The sequence below is a fragment of the Xyrauchen texanus genome, unplaced genomic scaffold (genome assembly GCF_025860055.1).
Source record: "Xyrauchen texanus isolate HMW12.3.18 unplaced genomic scaffold, RBS_HiC_50CHRs HiC_scaffold_473, whole genome shotgun sequence".
In the NCBI taxonomy this organism is placed as follows: domain Eukaryota; kingdom Metazoa; phylum Chordata; class Actinopteri; order Cypriniformes; family Catostomidae; genus Xyrauchen; species Xyrauchen texanus.
In genome coordinates this window covers 1-19,021 of record NW_026266441.1, presented here as the reverse complement: position 1 = coordinate 19,021, position 19,021 = coordinate 1, and the positions used below count along the sequence as shown (strand labels likewise).

Here is a 19,021-nt window from a genome sequence, read left to right as displayed (position 1 = left end):
GGCATCTAAATGGCCCTGATCAAAAGTTTACATACCCATGAATGTTTGGCCTGGTTACAGACACACAAGGTGACACACACAGGGTTAAATGTCAATTAAAGGTTAATTTCCCACACCTCAGGAGAAATAAATGCTGCTCTTGAAAAAGGTGGTGTGGCTGTTTCAAGGAGCACTGTTACAATATGCCCGACAACACCTTGACACGCCTCACAGCTTCTGGTACACTGTAATTTGGAGAGGCGAGACCAAATTAGCGCTTATGGTTGTGATTAAAGCTCTATGTTTGGAGAGGGGTCAAAAAGGCATATAGTGAAAAGAATACATCCCCACTGTGAAGCATGGTGGTGGCTCACTGATGTTTTGGGGTGGGGGGTGGGGGGGCTCTAAAGGCATGGGGAATGTTGTGAAAATTGATGGCATGATGAATGCAGCATGTTATCAGAAAATACATTCTTCTGAATGAAAGCTGCGCATGGGACACTCTTGGACTTTCCAGCATGACGTTGACCCTCCAGTGGTTACAGCAGAATAAGGTGAAGGTTCTGGAGTGGCCATCACAGTCTCATGACCTTAATATCATCTAGATCTCAAATGTGCGGTTCTTGCAAGACGACGAAAGACTTTGCATGATCTGAAGTCATTTTGCCAAGATGAATGGGCAGCTATACCACCTGCAAGAATTTGGGGCCTCACAGACAACTATTAAAAAAGACCGCATGCTGTCATTGATTCTAAAGGAGGCAATAAACTAATAATTATACATTTATATAGCACTTTTCTAGGCACTCAAAGCGGTTTACACAGCATAGGGATGATGCAACAGCAGCCATAGTGCACCAGAACACCCACCAGCTATTGGTTGGGAGGAGAGAGTAGAGTGATGTAGCCAATTCAGGGATGGAGATTAATACAAGGCCATGATAGATAGGGGGCCAATTTGCCAGGACACCAGGGTTACACCCACTACACTTTACAAGAAGTATCCTGGGATTTTTAATGACCACAGAGAGACAGGACTGCAGTTTATCGTCTCCTCTGAAGGATGGTGCCTTTTTTACAGTATAGTGTTCCCATCACTATACTGGGGCATTACAACCCACACAGACCATAGGGTGAACACCCCTTGCTGGCCTCCCTAATACCACTTCAAGCAGCAACCTTGGTTTTCCCCCAGGAGGTCTCCCATCCAGGTACTGGCCAGGCTCAACCCTGCTTAGCTTTAGTGGGCAACCAGGCAAGAGCTGCAGGCTCTTATGCATATGGCTGCCAGTATTAAGAACTATGGGCATGCAGAATTTTTTCTTTGTTGCCATTTTTTGTTTTATGATTTGTGGCATTCTGTTATAACCTACAGTTGAATATGAATCCCATAAGAAATAAAAGAAATGTGTTTTACCTGCTCAGTCATGTTTTCTTTTAAAATGGTGCATATATTACCAATTCTCCAGGTATGCAAACATTTGAGCACAACTGTTTACAACTCTCAAATAACCTGCTGACCAGATTCTCGGTTATTAGAAAGATCACCACTGCTTTGTTCATTATGGAGGGCGAGTTGGTTTTATCATGGCCCACCTGCTCTCCTATACAGCGAGGAGAACATTCTTGAATAGACCGCACGCTCACGCGCACGCGCAGAGAGAGAGAGAGAGAGAGAGAGAGAGAGAGAGAGAGAGAGCGAGAGAGAGAGAGAGCGAGAGAGAGAGAGAGAGAGAGAGAGAGAGAGAGAGAGAGAGAGAGAGAGAGAGAGAGACGGGTGGTGTTACGAGTGAAACGAAAGTCATCCGCTGTTCCGGATTGAGGAAACAGCAGCAAAAACACGAAGTGCTGATTATTTCTTGGGGAGAGCAGGACAAATGTAAGCAGCTAATATCATTTTCTTTAGATTGTTATGATGTGTATTGTTATTTTTGGTCTTTTTTATGGTTCTTAAAATTATCTACGCACAGTGCGTGTTTTATATACTCCATTCTGCCAACAAATCTGCAAAGCATGTAAAAGGGGTTATCTATGCATTTTAGGGTTATTTAATATAATGGCATAAATACCTGTATATTATATGTAACACAGAGCTACCATGTTCCAACAGCAGACAACTGTACTTTATTATTGACCTGTATATGGTTATTATACTAATGAGGCTATTGTCTTAATGTTTCCTGCTTTGCTCTGAACCTTGAGTTGTTGTTTGCTTCATCTTATCTGCATGTTTTAATGTCTGTGGGTTTATTTACATCATAGAATCACCAGCATGAGTAGGAAGGGGTCAAAGGTAGCCCCTGGTACAGATGAATCCCATTCAAAGATGTTTACTTCCAGACAAGTTACTAAAGTAACTGCACAAAACACACAAACTGATCTTGCCTCACTAATGAGTAAAACTCAAATGTTAGAGGAGCCACATCACAATATTACAGCCTCCAAGAGGTGAGAAGACCTACCTGTTACCTACCAGCCTTCTTGTTCATTATTGACCAAGATACATGATTTACAACTAAAAACAAACAAACATTGTTATCTCAAGTTTAACCCAGTCAGTGCGATCAGCTTCTCCTGTATCCAGCTGTGTATCCATGAAGAGCAAGTTGTCTATGGGAGATCCACCAAACCTTCAAGATGAGCACACAAACAATCCACAGAGGTGACACAACTTTGCAACAATTGTCTTTCCTGCCCACTTTTACAAAATAACAGTTGCCATGACTTTTTTAAATCCATTAATGGACTTTGGAAACATTATTGCAGTAATGCAGTGTGTTAAAGACTGAAATGGAAAATTGCCACAAGTTTCATATGAAATGGTGCATAATTTATTTTCCCCTTGATAATTTTACATCAGAGGTTTCTGAGGGGGGCACACGAGACAACGTCCTCCCTATAGGAATTAAAAAATTGCTGACAGGACAATTTTCCTTTGCCAGACTTTGCATTGATAAAGCAACTGATTGGACCCCCTATAGATTACACTGGAATTAAATGGCTCTTAATGGAACAAGTACTTCGTGAATCAACCTTTAGCTTGTGCTAAATCAGTACACGTTTGAAATTCAACAAAACGATTTGCTGGTAAAGACTGGATAGTGCTCTTTGTGCTCGACTAAATAACTGCAAAGATATACATTTTCACAGATCTGTTTAGGACATGGCCTTAAAGCGAGTTATTACGTTCAGAGCTCCTCTAAACACATGCTTATTTGGGGTGTAATGGTTCTCTGTAATAAAACCATGAAATGTACGGTTCACCACCCACGGTTCGGTAAGCATTGGTACCGTGGTTCATCTTAAGCTTATTGACACATCTGGAGCACAAGGTTTTGCGAAGAAAATAAAGCATCAACTAGACATGCACAGTTACAACTTCCACTAATGCACCTGAATGGATCTGTAGATATGCTTTGCCTGTGTTCACGTGTGCCAGCTTGATGACATCACTGTTCTGCAAGCGTTGTGTGTAGTTGAAAACTACAAGCCGCTAATATAGAAGTTATTCAGGTCTGCCAGTGGCTTAAATTCCAGGGGGGGGGTGGTAAGGTAAACCCCCCAATAATCAAAACAAGCAAGTACAACCCCCTCAATATTTATACCATGATCAATGTAAATGTCAAGCCAAATCTACGCCATTGAGTTCTCCCGTCTGGAAACATTTTCTTTTTGCAGTCAATTACAACAGCGATGGTCAAAAAACATTATATTGCTCGACGCATGTAATACATCGACATGTGATCATTTACAATGAAATCACAGGGGAAAAATAGCACGCGGCATGCACAGATGAGCTGAAACTGCACACACTCCTTTCTGTTTTTAAACAGGAACTCAGTGCTGATTCGGACAACCATAAACCAATAACTATTGCGATTGGGGTATTAAGTGTTTCCCTACTCCGCTGACGAACTCGAGCCACGTCACAACATCCCTCATATCCATTTTAATAGCAAAGTTCTGAATATTGAATATATGTGCAGTAGAGTTATGTTGATGCATGTAGCGTGTTAGTGCTGTAATATGGATCTAGTTATTTTTAGTTAAAGACCCTAATGAAAAATAACCATGGCTTTACAATGGTCTTTGTGGAGCGGAGGGGGGCGGGGCTGGGTGGGAATATCACTCGCCCGGTCCCCAATCGGCCTGATGAGGAGCGCAAGGGATAAAGGCGGCTGGTGACGATGGTTCGAGAGAGAATTACGGGCATGTCCGTCATGTGTGTGTTTATGTTTGTGTGTTTTGGTTTTGAGTTTCATTAAATATTATTTATTTTGACAAGCCGGTTCTCGCCTCCTCCTGGCCTATACTTTAACTGTCTTACATTGGTGCCGAAACCCGGGAAGGAGGAGGGATGCCCGTCGCAGAGTCCTCGACACTGCTGTCCACCCTGGGGAGTGCCGCTGCCATCTGCCGGGTGACGGAGTAGCCCGACCGCCCGGACGCGGGGAACTGGATACCCCGACTGCCTGGAGCGAGGGAGCCACTGCCAGGGGCAGAGGAGTGTCCCCATGTGCTCCGCGGACGGCGGCCATCCCCCGCATCCGGGCACATCCCCCCTCCGCTCCACAGTCTTATTATAGTAACCATGACTGCTGTCACCATGGTTTTCTTTGGAGAAATCATGGTTTTACAACAGTAATACTGTAGTTTCCATACAGTAACCATGATTATATACTATATATTATGACAGTTAGCATGTTCATTTTTTGGTTACTATGTGGGCAAACCTGCTGAAGATTTGTTACCAAATATTTTGTGACAGAAATATATATTTTTCTCTGAACATTGCAAATACCGTACCAAAACTGTAAAACCGTGATACAAACCGAACCATGAGAAATTTGAACCGTTACACCCCTAAAGCGTAGAGTCTTGCTAGCTGATAACCACTTCATGTAAATTATTCATGGATTCTTCTCTGTGCAATATGGTCTATTAGTCCATTAAATATAATTGGCAACCCCCCAGAACAACAGATTTATACTTACTGCAAATATAAATCATTTTATATTCATTGTACATGTTTGAATGTTTAATCCTTGGATTAAGATTAGAGCAAAACACTTTGCTAATTGTTAAACAGAGCTGACATTTCTACACAGATTGTAACACAAATCCTGTTAAATGTTGCCAACAGCTTGTTGTAACTGATTTGCACAGAGTTTTTGTTAAAACAGGTTCATCAGAAGTTTCACTGAGATTTTTGTGAACTTTACCTTTATGAATAAAGTTCAGTCCTGCAGGAGAGGGAGGGATCTCTCTCACCAATTCCCAGTTGTTTGTCCATGAAGAGTCACCAGTCTATGGATCCCCCATCGAGATTCAAGAAGAATGATCTTCCATCTGAACCAATGTAAGAATTACATTACAGATACATAGAATAATTTGTATTGTGAGAAAAATTGGGTAATTTTTTAACTTGACCAGCAAGTGTCGCTGCCACCAAAGGCAAAATGTATGCTCACTATTTTACAGGTTAGACCCAACAGAGGCTGAACATGAAGACATGAGCAGCCCACATGGGCAGATGGCTAATGAGGTGTTGAAATTTAATCTGAAGGAGAAATATCAGTGTTTGTATGAAGGAACTGCAAAGCAGGGAAACCCAACCTTCCTGAATGAGATCTACACAGAGCTCTACATCACAGAGAGTGAAAGCGGAGAGATCAGTAATGAACACGAGGTGAGACATATTGAGACACAATCCAGGAGGTCGGCAACAGAGGACACACCCATCAAATGCAATGACATCTTTAAACCTTTAACTAGACAAGACAAACCCATCAGAATTGTGCTGACAAAGGGAGTAGCTGGCATTGGAAAAACAGTCTCAGTGCAGAAGTTCATTCTGGACTGGGCCGAAGGGAAAGAAAATCAGGAAGTCTACCTCATATTTCCACTTCCTTTCAGAGAGCTCAACTTGATGAACGACAAAAACCTCAGTCTTTCAAATCTTCTTCATGTCTTCTTCCCAGAAACAAAAGAAATCGAAATTTCCAGTGACAAATATAAAGTGGCGTTTATCTTTGATGGTTTGGATGAGTGTCGTCTGTCTCTGGATTTTCATAGCAATGTGAGGTTGTGTGATGTAAGTGAATCTGCCTCTGTGGATGTGCTGCTCACAAACCTCATGAAGGGGAATCTGCTTCCCTCTGCTCTCATCTGGATCACCTCCAGACCAGCAGCAGCTGATCTCATCCCCTCTGAGTGTGTTGATCGAGTGACAGAGGTACGAGGCTTCAATGAAGCACAGAAGAAGGAATACTTCAGGAAGAGAATCAATGATCAGAGTCTAGCCAATAGAATCATCACACACCTGAAGTCATCAAGGAGCCTCTACATCATGTGTCACATCCCGGTGTTCTGCTGGATTTCAGCCACTGTTCTAGAGAGAATGTTGAGTGAAGCAGAGAGTGGAGAGATCCCCAAGACTCTCACTCAAATGTACACACACTTCTTGATCATTCAGACAAACATCAAACATGAGAAGGACTATGAGAAGAAAGTGACAGATGAAGACATGATCCTCAAACTGGGGAAACTGGCTTTTGAACAGCTTGTGAGAGGCCATTTGATATTCTACGAGGAGGACCTGAGAGAGTGTGGCATTGATGTGATAGAAGCATCGGTGTACTCAGGATTGTGCACTCAGATCTTCAGAGAGGAGTTTGGCTTGTATCGGGGGAAAGTTTTCTGCTTTGTTCATCTGACCATTCAAGAACATCTAGCAGCTCTGTATGTGCACATATCATTTAGCCTGGGAAATACCACCATACTTTATCGTTGGAAAACGTCTAACATTGCTCCCCAATTCAAATTGTCAACCATTTCTGATCTGCACAAAAGTGCTTTAGACAAGACGTTGCAAAGCAAAAGTGGTCATTTCGATCTTTTCCTCCGTTTCCTCTTGGGACTCTCTCTTGAGTCAAACCAGGCTCTTCTGCACTGTGTTATATCCCAGACATCAGCCATCGCTTCTGAAAGTGTGACGGACACTATAGACTACATTAAGGTTCGACTAAGGATGAATCTCTCCCCAGAAAAATATATCAACCTGTTCCACTGCCTTAACGAACTCAATGACTTTTCTTTAGAGGAGGAAATACAGAGTTTCCAAAAAAGCAGACGGCTTTCGAAAACCAAGCTCACTGCCTCACAGTGGTCAGCTCTGGTCTTTGTTCTGCTGTCATCTGAGAGCTTTCTGGACGTGTTTGACCTCAGGAAGTATAGTGATAACAATGCAGATGAATGTCTGGAGAGGATGTTACCTGTTGTCAAGTCGGCAAGAACAGCTGAGTATGCACACTATTGATTAAAAGTTTGAAAACACTTGAATATTTATGGTTCTTATGGCCTTAACACCATTTTAAAATGATTCAGTTTAGTTTTGTAGACAAAAAAATGTATCCTATGTTTGAATTTCCTCCGATCAGACACATCAGATGTTTTACATTCAGTATCTGACCAATAGGATCAGTGTTCTTTTCTTTTCTCCAGGGTCAGGCACTGCAACCTCACTTCCAGAGGTTTTCAGGCACTAAGTTCAGCTATCAGCTCAAACTCCACCAACCTCAAAGAGTTGAAACTGAGTGGGAATACTCTACAGGGTTCTGGAATGCAGATTCTCTCCCATGGGTTGCGAAATTCACACTGTAAACTTGAGACACTTGAGTAAGCTCACTTCTTTTTAACTTGTTAACGTGATTTTTCAATTAAATTCATTGTCTACAAACGACAGTCTACTTTGTGACATAAAAATCCAAGCCAAGAAGTTGCTGCAGTATCTTCATTGTCTCTTTATAACACAGATTATCCGAGTGTGGTTTAACTACCAGAGACTGTACCTTATTATCAGAGGCTCTTAATTCAAATCCTTCAAACCTGAGAGCGCTTGATCTGAGCTTCAATTTGACTGGGGATACAGGAGTGACAGCATTATCATCTCTACTGAAGAATCCGCAGTGTGCGCTGCAGAAATTAAAGTTTGTATATGACCCAATTTTCCAGTTATTAAACCGTTTTCTCATTCACTCACGTTCATGTTGTTCAAAATCGTAACTTTTTCTTCTTCCGTGGAACACAAAAGTAGATTTTTGATTAGATTGTTAGCCTCAGTCACCATTTGGGTTGCCAACGTTTTACCAGCCAAATACGGGTTATTCTAGCTCTAAATAAGAGACTTTTTTCTTTCAGCGAGGCTCCTAAAGAGGTCCACCTAGAGCTTCCTTTGATAGGTAAACAATTGAAAATCAGTGCAGATGGGCATTTGGTGTGCACAGCCCCTAATGCATAAAAAGAAAACTGCTTTAATAAAATGAAGAACCACATTTCTAGCAATCTTCACTTTTAATAAACACTACTTTTTACCAAAAGAAAGACGCTACAATCAATGGAGAAATAAAATATTTTTCTGTCAAGCTTTTTATTCCCAATAATTCAGCTCAAGCTTTCTCCATTTTTAAAGCTCAACAAACTAAATTTGTAGACAGAATATGACTAATGTGTTTAAAAAAATTAGGGCTACATATCACTGATTTATTTTTGTCTCAGTGCATTACTGTTTTGAGCAAACACACATGATGAATATTTACAGGAGAAAAAATGCTTAACATGAAAAAAGTGTATTTCTCCATGGATTACAGTGTCATTGTTTTCTATGTAAATGTAAGAAAATCACATTAATTGTTTTAACTAAACCTGTAATGTACTTTTGTAATGAAAGTGCTGCAGTTTTTCTTACCTTCATTCTCCCAGAACGACCTCTGACATATGCAATGCAATGCCATGTCTTGAATAGGTCAGTTTACTGGTGTTTTTGAAATCAAAATAGTGTGAATCATGCACTGAAATGCTATATGTTTGACAAAATTCTCCAGAGTCTGACAGAAAACACCTCAGAAAGTGTGCGCTGATTGTCTTTAATCTTTCCTCAGGCTGCTTCGGTCAAGTGTGTCATCCTTGTAACGTATAACAGCCGATATCTCACATAATTCACATGTTTCAGATCCATTTCTCTCAATTTGTGAAACATTCCCAGCAATTTGGGTGTGAGATGCTAGTAGGGATTTGTTCCATTAAATACGAGAGGATCCCATATTATATGGGACAGTTAGCAGCCCTAGTCACCATTCACCTTCATTATATAGTTTATTATATGCAATGAAAGTTAATGGTGAACGAAGCTATCATTCTGCATAACATTGCCATAAAGTCATACACAAAAACATCAACATAAGGGTGAGTAAATGATGAAAGAATTTTCATTTTTGAGTGAACTGTCCCTTTAAATATTAGAGACAAGCTTTGATGATAAATTGGTAATTGTATTAGACAATAGTAAATATACAGCTCGGAAATAATTAAGAGACCACTGCAAAACTATCAGTATCTCTGAATTTACTATTTATAGGTATTTTGAGTAAAATGTAAATGTTTTTTTTTTTTCTTCTATAAAGTATGGCAACATTTCTCCCAAATTTCAAATAAAAACATTGTCATTTAGTCAAAAACATTGACATTGTCATTGTCATTCAAATAAAAACATTGTCATCCCCTTCTTGACATTAAGCCCTTTGGACAATAAATTGATAATTAACTAAAAAGTTACTTGAATAGTTGACTGAATCCTGTCTTTGTTGTTCCTCCCAGTCACCACCAGAGGACTCCGTCACCTGGGGACTGACTTTAACATTCTGGACTCTTAGCATTTCCCATAATCCCCGTACCTGGCAATGATTACCTTTTCACATGTTTCCAATCTATTCAGCTATTTAAATCTCACTCTCTGTTACTGCGCAGTCTTGCTTTGCCTAACTTACATTTCTAAGCATTCTAGGAGTTTTCTGTTAATGGTCCTGGTCAGTTTACACCTGCCTACTATTAATGCCTCCTGGATATAACCTTTGATTGTGTGCCACCTGTCCTGATCTCTTGCCTGTTTATTTACTACCACTCTGGATTTACTTTTGATAGTACTGTTGCTGGTGAATGATTCAAATTGTGCTCAATCTGGCACTAGTGAGCTAACATTAGTTATTGAGATTTTAATCGGGCTCCTTGTCCGGTCAGCCAAGTAAAATTTTCTTTAACTTGCCCATTCAAAATTTCCACTTGTCCCGGACAGGCGTTAATGTCAAGCCCTGATTTAGAGCGTTTGAAGCCCTGATAGATAATAAAGCCCTGATAGATAATAATGCAGATAATGACAACTGGTCAAAATAACAAAAAAGATGCCGTGTTTTCAAACCTCAAATAATGCAAAGAAAACAATTTCTTATTCATTTTTAAACAACATAAATGTTTTAACTTGGGAAGAGTTCAGAAATCAATATTTGGTGGAACAATCCTGATTTTCAATCACAGCTTTCATGCGTCTTGGCATTCTCTCTCTACCAGTCTTTCGCATTGTTGATGGGTGACTTTATGGCACTCCTGGTGCAAAATTTCAAGCAGCTCAGCTTTGTTTGATGGCTTGTGACTATCCATTTTTCTCTTGACCACATTCCAGAGGTTTTCAATGGGGATTTAGATCTGGAGAATGCGCTAGCGATGTCCTCCATCCACACCTTGATTGCCCTGGCAGGGCCCAAAAAAAACAATCCTAAGAGTTGGGAAACATGTCAGAGAAGAAGCAAGCAAGTTTTCTTCCAGGATAACCTTGTACATGGCTTGATTCATGCATCCTTTACAAAGACGAATCTGACCGATTCCAGCCTTGAAGCACCCCTATCAACTATCCTCCAAAAAAATGTCACAGTGGATGCGAGACACTGTGGCTTGTAGGCCTCTCCAGGTCACCATCTAACCATTAGATGACCATAGAAAATTGCACTCATCAGAGATGACCTTACTCCAGTTCTCTATGGTCCAATCATTATGGTTTTTTGCAAACCTCAGCCTGTCTCTTATTTGCTTCTCATCGCCGAAGGGCTTTTTTCTAGCTTTGCATGAATTCAGCCCTACACCTACAAGCCTGTTTCAAACCGTCCTCGCCATGCATTTTTGTAGGTCACTTGATGTAATTCTACGGTTGTTGAGTGCCATTCAAATGAGTTGGCACTCATCCCAGTCAGGAGAGTCGTTTTCGCCCTCTGTAGCTGTGTTGTCCCCAATGTCTGCTGCTTGACCTGGTTGATATGAAACGCTGTCTTGGACATTTTAAGGATGGAAGCATCCTGACGCTCAATGTATCCCTCTGCCAGTACAGCCAGACTTGAACCCTTCTTTTCCTCACTGAAAACATATATTTTCAACTCTTTTAGCATGGTCAATTGTTCTTTTTTGATTCCAATTACTTTTGAGGTAGGGTTAGGTTTTTGTCATCCAGAGTGTCCTATTGCAAGAGAATAGAGATCTTAAGGTTTTATGACGGGTTGTGACCCAACTTAATAGGTGCATACTGCCACCTGTGATGGCGTGAAGAGAATAGTGATGACCATAGCAGTGGTTTTTATACTTTTCCTAGTTAAATAAGATTTGGTTCAGATGATCACATAACCAGTACCTCATTAAGTAGGAGGTGGTTTGTTTTTGTTGGATTTCAACAGACACTGGAATGGAAGCCATACATGTTGAGATGCTGATTTAAGAACAATATGGAGTGGTCTCTCTTATTTTTTTCCTAGAGCTGTATTTATTTATTTCGTTTTTTTTTTTCTTCTAGACTTTTGAGCTGTAATATTGCAGAGAGAAGCTGCAAGTCACTGGCTGATGCTTTGAGCAGAAACACCACACTTCTGGAGCTGGACTTGAATAAAAATGACCTGCAGGATTCAGGAATAAAGCTGCTCAGTGCTGGACTGAAGAATCCTAACTGTAAACTGACAACTCTGAGGTATAACACACACACACACACACACACCTGACTTAAACACACTGGCATATATAGACAGATGTGTGTGGAACAGAAGGCTTAAATTTGGCAAAAACTGATTTCTTTCACTTTAAGATTTTACTAGCAATATTATTGTGCAATGTTGTATGTATTTCTGTGTAAATCGTCAAATCCTTTTAAAACCTTGTCTTATTTCGATGTAAGAAATGGATTTGATTTGAGATTTTTGATAGGTGGTGTGGATGTATTGTGTAAAAGCAGTAGTTTTCAATTGCCATATCCTATTAGCAGTCAGCCAATACATAGGGTTACAGAGATAATAAAAGGTCTATTCTAATGTCTACTTGTCATATGATCTCAACATACAGAACCTAAAAGTTTACTGATGTAACTGGAGTCTCATGAGAGTGCACATTATTTGAAACATAATTGTAAAAAGTGCAACTATTCATTTCTTTAAGTGTACCTTAGAGGTTGGAGGCAAGATCAGTTTGTAACATTATGGTTCTGATTTGTCTCTGTCTCCCCCTGCAGTCTGGAAGACTGTAGTATCACAGGAACTGGATGTAGATTTCTATGCTCTGCTTTGAGCTCAAATCCTTCTCATCTGACTGAACTCCGGCTGAACATGAACAAGATACAAGACTCTGGAGTGAAGTTCATCTCCGATGTACTGAAAAAACCTGAATGTAAACTGGAGAGACTGAGGTGAGTAAACACAGAAACAAAGCCTTTTTTGTTTATATGTAAAATACTGTACACTGTGTGTGTGTGTGCTATATATGTGTGTATGTATGTATATATATATATATATATATATATATATCACACACATATAATAGCTATGGATTTTGTGCCAAATGCATTCTCTGCAGGCTGTCATACTGTGATATCACAGAAGGAGGTGGTGTTGCCGTGGCTTCAGCACTCCAGTTTAACCCCTCCCACCTCAGAGAGCTGGACTTGTCTGGGAACAAACTGGGAGAAGCGAAGAAGCGGCTCACTGCCCTGCAAGAACATTCAAATTATAGACTGGATAAACTCATGATAGACAGATAACTTCAGTAAAGTCTCTAATATGATATTATATAACAAGTTAGCCTCTATCAGGAAAACAAATTACCATAAAAAACATAGTCAAGGTTTGGCTGGTTATTATGATACAGTTAACTTTCATACATCCAATAATCAATGTGTGCAATGTATTTTCCTCTGCATATGTTGGGCGAGGATTTGAGTTTATCCACTGGTTGTTGATTGGATTGTGAAAATATGGGCGTTGCCCCCGTTCCACTATGCAGATCTGAATGTAAGTTTGCAGTGGACGGTCACACCACTGTGGTGCTCGAGTCCAAGCCGATTATTGGTGAATTTGAGCATCGATCTCAACACGTTCATGATCAAACTGACAACATAAACGAATGAGCACGTCGCAGTCTTTGCTTATGATGAGGCTGTAGACATTGTAAAGGGGGGGGAGGGGGGGGGGGCTCTTTCTTGTTCTGTGCATCCCAGGATAAGTGCATTGCTGTTTGTTTGTTTTTTGATCATCCTGACTAGCCTGAAACGGCAACACTAACTACGTTTCCATCCAAGGATTTATTTTTGTTGCGAAAAACGTTTCAGCGCATCAAAATAAAGCATTATTGCTAAAATTTCCCAAGAGTCGACATCATATTTCTCCATTTAAATCTACACTGTAAACAATTTTAGCAGTAAAATAGTGTAAAAATGCTACATTGATTAACAAATATTAACTGTAAAATATACAGTAAAATGTTTTAATATATTTTAAGTCAATACAGTAGTTTTTACAATAAAATGATGTAAAAATTAAATAATGGTATAATAACGATTTTCCTCTATAACCAATGGTAAAAAGAACAAGAGAGTAAATTGTTTACAGTAAATTATTGTTAAAATTACAGTAAAAAAAAAAGGTAATCGGGCGTTCCCACAATTCGCTGCATGACCCATTACATTTTATGGGAATAGTTATGTTTCTTGTTTTTAATATCAGTTATGTACACTGGGATGTTCTGTGTTATATTTGATGTAATTTAGTTCATGTTTACTGCATTATTTAATTCTCATATGTGTTACCCTGATGGTGTTTGTGTGAGTGATACTGAGCGCTGTATGTTTATTGGTCAATGCTCTGAGGTATTTGTTAATCACTGTAGTGACTACAAAGTAAACAACAGATTTTAACAGTTTAAGAAGGCTTGTTAATTTTATTTTTATTACTCTATAATAAACAGAATTTGTTTTACAGTGCCAGCGTTTAAATTACAACCATTTTAAACTGTAAAATGTACAGGTTGTTATGTAAAGTGGTTTACATTTACTGTATTTTTTACAGAATTATTCTAGCAACCACAGCTGCCAAATATTTTAAGTGTAGCGCATAAACTGTTGATACTTCAAATGTCGTGAAAAAAAAAGGTTTGGAAACACTGTCGAGAAAATTTCATTAACGCAAAAATACTGTCACGTGACAGAATTTGCCCCATTCGTTAGCCTGTGTTTATCAATAAGACAATAAGCTAATTTATTTTACGTGACTATGGATTGATTTTAACGGGATATCCGATGCTGCAAACACTTAGTATGCATCAAAACACTCCAGGAGTGCCAACACAAATATCTCATATCATGCACCTCGACAAGTGCACGGAGAACAAATGAATGTCCTCTTAATTTAATCGCGGTAGTCATCCGTTTATTTATTAAAGTTGCTTTTTCACACCATTCAAAATTATAGACATTGAGTTAGCCGACGATACAAAAAACATAATTTCTATGCACAAAGATGTTTTAAATCAAAAATAAATACACAATACTAAGAGAAAGGAGCATCGGTGCTTTTTTTGTTGTATTCTTTTGTATTATTTATTTTTTTTGAAAACTTACAGCCCAAATTTTATTAAATTATAGTTCAGTTTACTACTGAAAAAAATGCTGGTAAAATTCCCTGTATTAAATTAAATAAATCACCAAATGAAAAAAGCATTAAATTAAAATAAATAGCCAAACGAATATATATATATATATATATGTTTTTAGACCTAATATATGCCTTTTATTTACACAAACTTAAATTAGCCTCACCCTGTTCTGTAGATGAAAAAAGTCAGCTGAATAAAATTCTCCGCATGTTTCATTATTATAAACTATCAGAAATATTTGTCCAGTGCTGAGTTCACGTTCAGAAAACCAGCTTTTGAGCATTTTAAAATGATATTTTTTTTTTAAATCTTTACCTCGGATCACATTTGTTGAGCTTCTTCAGAAAATGTCAGTTGCATTATGACGCTAAAATTAATTTGAGATGACAATCAAGTTCAGTTGGTCGTTAAAAGTTGCTGGAGAAATATGTGATTAATCACAGCGAACTGAATAGTTAATGAGTGAACTAGTCAAGAGGTTATTGTTGGGAATATAACTTGGATATCGTCGCAATCCCGAATTCCTTGGGCCCTGTAAGTAATACGTGCCCAGGTGCAGTCATGAGTCTGTGTCTCTGAAGACTTCGCGAAGGGAGGAGAAAGAACAACAACACACAGGGTGCTTCTTTTCAATCTACTCAATGTTTATTACAGCAAGCATGTTATTTATATTCTTCATGAGACAAAGAACAGCCAATAGTAAAGTGACAAGGCTTATATGATTAAGGGGATAAACTGGGTACACCGGAGTGATACAGGAACAGGACCATATACAGATGCCCCAGACATTCTGCCATATGGCCAGGGCCGCCCAAGCCTTTATGGGGCCCCAAGCAGAATTTGATTTGGGTGCCGCCAATATGATTGAATATTGTCAATGCTTTATTCACACACTATAAATCTAACACACCCCTTATCAATGTTATTAGTAGCTGTGGTGCTTACAAAATACCAATGTCTGCCTGGCATGATTTTACCCTTCTATGGTTTTAATTGTAACAGTAGCACACCTATATTTACCCAATCTTGTTATCCCTCTGTTACCAGTTTTGTGGACTTCCTAGAGAACAATTTGCAGCAGAAGCTGTAGACTGCATCATTTCTTTTTGAATAAGTGAGCCAGCTCCACTTACATTATTCCCCATTAATACATTTTCTGAAGGTGTAGTGGTAGTGGAAGCTTCGGCCATCAGGTTTTTCAGGGAATGTGAAGTTTTCCTTTATAGGCAGTGGCCCTCTGCTTACCAGATCAGTCCTTTCTGAGTCGGACAGGATAGATGACAACTCAGCTGGGTCAACTGGAGGAGCTGCTGATCCATGGTGTAGGCTGGAAGTTCCTAAGGGGTAGATGTGATATTGATCCCAATGACCACAGAAGTAGAAGGAAATATAAGGAAATTACATTAATAATTATAATTAGAAATATGAAATCTCAGGATATTCTACAGTAACTGAGCATACACAAAGGCTGCTGTGCTATTAACTTGCCACATCCGCTGAGGTTGAAACAGACATGGAAGGAACAGTAGGATCAGTGGATGTACGTGCTGGGAAGTGCTCCTCGCCTGCAGAGGATGGACCTGATGAAAGATGAAAATAATAAAAGACATGTTAGATGTCATATTAGAAGGTAATGCAACTGTCTGTCAAAAACAAAGGCATGGTTTATCCATATAAATATAATGATCTGGGATTGTTGAAAAATCATCATCAGCTGTAGCACTGGCACTCGGGGCAGGTGGCGTTGGTTGTGCCCCACCTCCAGAATATTTCAACAGTGCTCCTAGGGAAGTTTCATAAGAGTACATATTTGACAGAACAGAATGTTATTTTCTCAACACGAATTATTATACACAGCATCAAGTCATCTGTACTCCTAAAACAACAACTCTTAATCTATAACTAGCTGACTGAGGCATGATGATATTGGAATATGATAGCAAAGACCCCAAAATGGTAGACTAATGTAAATAATGTTAAGTTGTCAGTTATCAGTACAAAGTTTATGGAACAGAAGCTTATCTTTATTACAAAAAAATATATACCCAGGAAATTTATTTTTACACAGAAGACAAAAACTTTCATCAAAAACTAGCAAAGTAATATGTTGTACTATAATATAAGATGTCAAGGCTATTAGATGTCACGGATGTTTTATCAAACTTTCGTAAAAAAGAAGATATGCTACATAGGCTATGTTAACTAACTAGCCAGCTAATGTTAGCTCGTAACATAGCCTAGCTTAACATACCTTTATCTTGCTGTTTTTTCTCTTCCTCTGTTTCCTCTATTCTTCTTTTTCCTTTCACTGCACCAGAGGATATGTCCTTTTTTGTGACATTGATTTGCTGTCTGAATGTGCTTGCATCCTGCAGCCCGTTAACTTAATATTGCGTTTTTGTATAATTACCATTGTCCATTGACAGTATATCACAAAAACAAAAAACAAAATCAAGCTGTCATTTCATGTGCTCTTGGGGGCCCTCTGGTGTCCACGGGGCCCTAAGCAGCTGCTTAGTTCGCTTATGCCTTGGGCCGGCTCTGCATATGGCTGACACTGTTCACCTCACGAAGACCAGTATGACCTATTCAACTCACAAAAACAAGTAGCCCATGCTTCACGGAATACAGAACATCATAAAGAGGAAGAGAGAAAAGGGGAACCGTCAGCAATTGCTAAATATATTGCCCCAATACCATGCACACCCTGAGGTGTGCGGCGTGCATCTGGGGTCAACTGAGCACACATACATAGAAAGCAAAAACACACAGAGCAGAACAGCATGTGCAGTTTCATAATTCTCACAATTATGGCACTGTATATGTGTTACAGGCCCCAACTCAGACCCAGCTGACAGATTACTTTTACCTGTGAATACAGGAGAAAATGAAGTAGTGATGGGCCTTGTGCGAATGAGTTGGCTCTAAGAACCGATTCTTTGGTGGACGTTGGGAACCGGCTCGCATATCAGAAGAGCCGAATTATACATATATGAATAATCAAAAGATTTAAATGAATTAACTAATTCAAAGAACGAAAAAAGAAATATAATATAGTCCTAAATGCTCAAGCGCACACACATTAGTTCTGACTGTCTGCTCAGACTAACAGCGTCACCTGTTGTTCCTGTCAATCAGACACAAAGTGTCAACAAGATGCGAGAGGGTGGGCGGAGCCAACTTAGTCTGTTAAGTTTGTATTTGTTTTGAATTGTTACATTTAAAAAGTTATACTTTAAAAGCACACGTTTAATAGCATTCTTTTTCATAACAAACCAATGCATTTTTAAATACATTGTGGTTGAGGTAGAGTATGATTTAATGTAATAATTTATTTAGAATTTTTTTAATATCAATTATAGTCAAACTATCGCAAACAGTTTGACTTGAAAAAATACATACAAATTCTGTTAAATTTACAGTAAAATAATAAAAATCTGTTGTTTACTTTATGAGGTATTTGTTAATCACCGTAGTAACTACAGAAGGGCACATGATCGACTATTCGTACGATGGCGCCGCAGATGGCCGCCTCGGTGTGGAGCTCTCCAATTCTTTTGTAGTTTTTGTTTGTTTGTCCTGTGTTTAGCAATCTTTTACCAGTCAGTTTTACCATGGACGAACTGCTGAACATTCGGCAGCACATACCAGATAATCTTTTCCCGGTTTTTGAATATTCGGACGTTTTGCTGGACATTTTAGTTGGAGGCTCTGCTGTGATGTTTAGACGTGCTACGAGACGCAGGCGAGGGAGACGAGCTGGCGCGCTGGTTAAACTCCGTCAGCGCGGCGTTCGAACAGCACAGCCGAGCATTCATCTCGCGAATCTCCGCTCTCTTCCAAACAAAACTGACGAACTACATCTCCTCACACGTACTAATAAGGATTTTTCAAACTCTGCTGCATTGTGCTTCACTGAAACCTGGCTGAGTGAAGCCATTCCGGACAGCGCATTACATCTGCCGGGCTTCCAGCTGTTCAGAGCGGATCGCATCGCGGAGTTAACGGGGAAAACGAGAGGCGGTGGAACATGCTTTTACATCAACGAAAGTTGGTGTACAGATGTAACAACATTAAAGAGGATGTGCTGTCCTAATCTGGAAGCGCTCTTTATTAACTGTAAGCCGTTCTACTCGCCGCGGGAGTTTTCCTCGTTTATTCTGGTGAGTCACACAGTGCAGAGGAGGGGGGCGTTGGGTGCTTGAGCACCTGCCCCTTTGCCCCTTGGTGCCCTTTTGTCAAAGAAAAAATTCCT

The 19,021-nt window shown here is 39.5% G+C and overlaps 1 protein-coding gene and 1 long non-coding RNA gene across 2 annotated transcripts; one reads left to right on the top strand and one right to left on the bottom strand.

The window, feature by feature from the left end:
• Positions 1 to 1,731: 1,731 nt before the first annotated feature.
• On the top strand, positions 1,732 to 14,075 carry LOC127642188 (NACHT, LRR and PYD domains-containing protein 12-like). The gene is made up of 10 exons (XM_052124871.1): positions 1,732 to 1,858; positions 2,242 to 2,427; positions 2,525 to 2,641; positions 5,216 to 5,338; positions 5,461 to 7,281; positions 7,483 to 7,656; positions 7,794 to 7,967; positions 11,648 to 11,818; positions 12,353 to 12,526; positions 12,694 to 14,075. Exons 2-10 carry the CDS (start codon positions 2,252 to 2,254, stop codon positions 12,875 to 12,877), a joined length of 3,114 nt encoding a protein of 1,037 aa, XP_051980831.1. The 5' UTR covers positions 1,732 to 1,858; positions 2,242 to 2,251; the 3' UTR covers positions 12,878 to 14,075.
• A 1,332-nt stretch (positions 14,076 to 15,407) lies between these two features.
• On the bottom strand, positions 15,408 to 18,158 carry LOC127642187 (uncharacterized). The gene is made up of 3 exons (XR_007970318.1): positions 17,018 to 18,158; positions 16,228 to 16,346; positions 15,408 to 16,103 (listed from the first exon to the last, which is right to left on the bottom strand). It is a non-coding gene; the product is annotated as an uncharacterized LOC127642187 (long non-coding RNA).
• Between the last annotated feature and the right edge of the window lie 863 nt (positions 18,159 to 19,021).

Coding starts and splice junctions, on each gene's coding strand:
- LOC127642188 (XM_052124871.1), top strand. CDS start 2,252: ATGAGTAGGAAGGGGTCAAAGGTAGCCCCTGGTACAGATGAATCCCAT. Junction 7,282..7,482: donor AAGTCGGCAAGAACAGCTGA/GTATGCACACTA, acceptor TCTTTTCTCCAG/GGTCAGGCACTGCAACCTCA. Junction 7,657..7,793: donor TGTAAACTTGAGACACTTGA/GTAAGCTCACTT, acceptor TTTATAACACAG/ATTATCCGAGTGTGGTTTAA.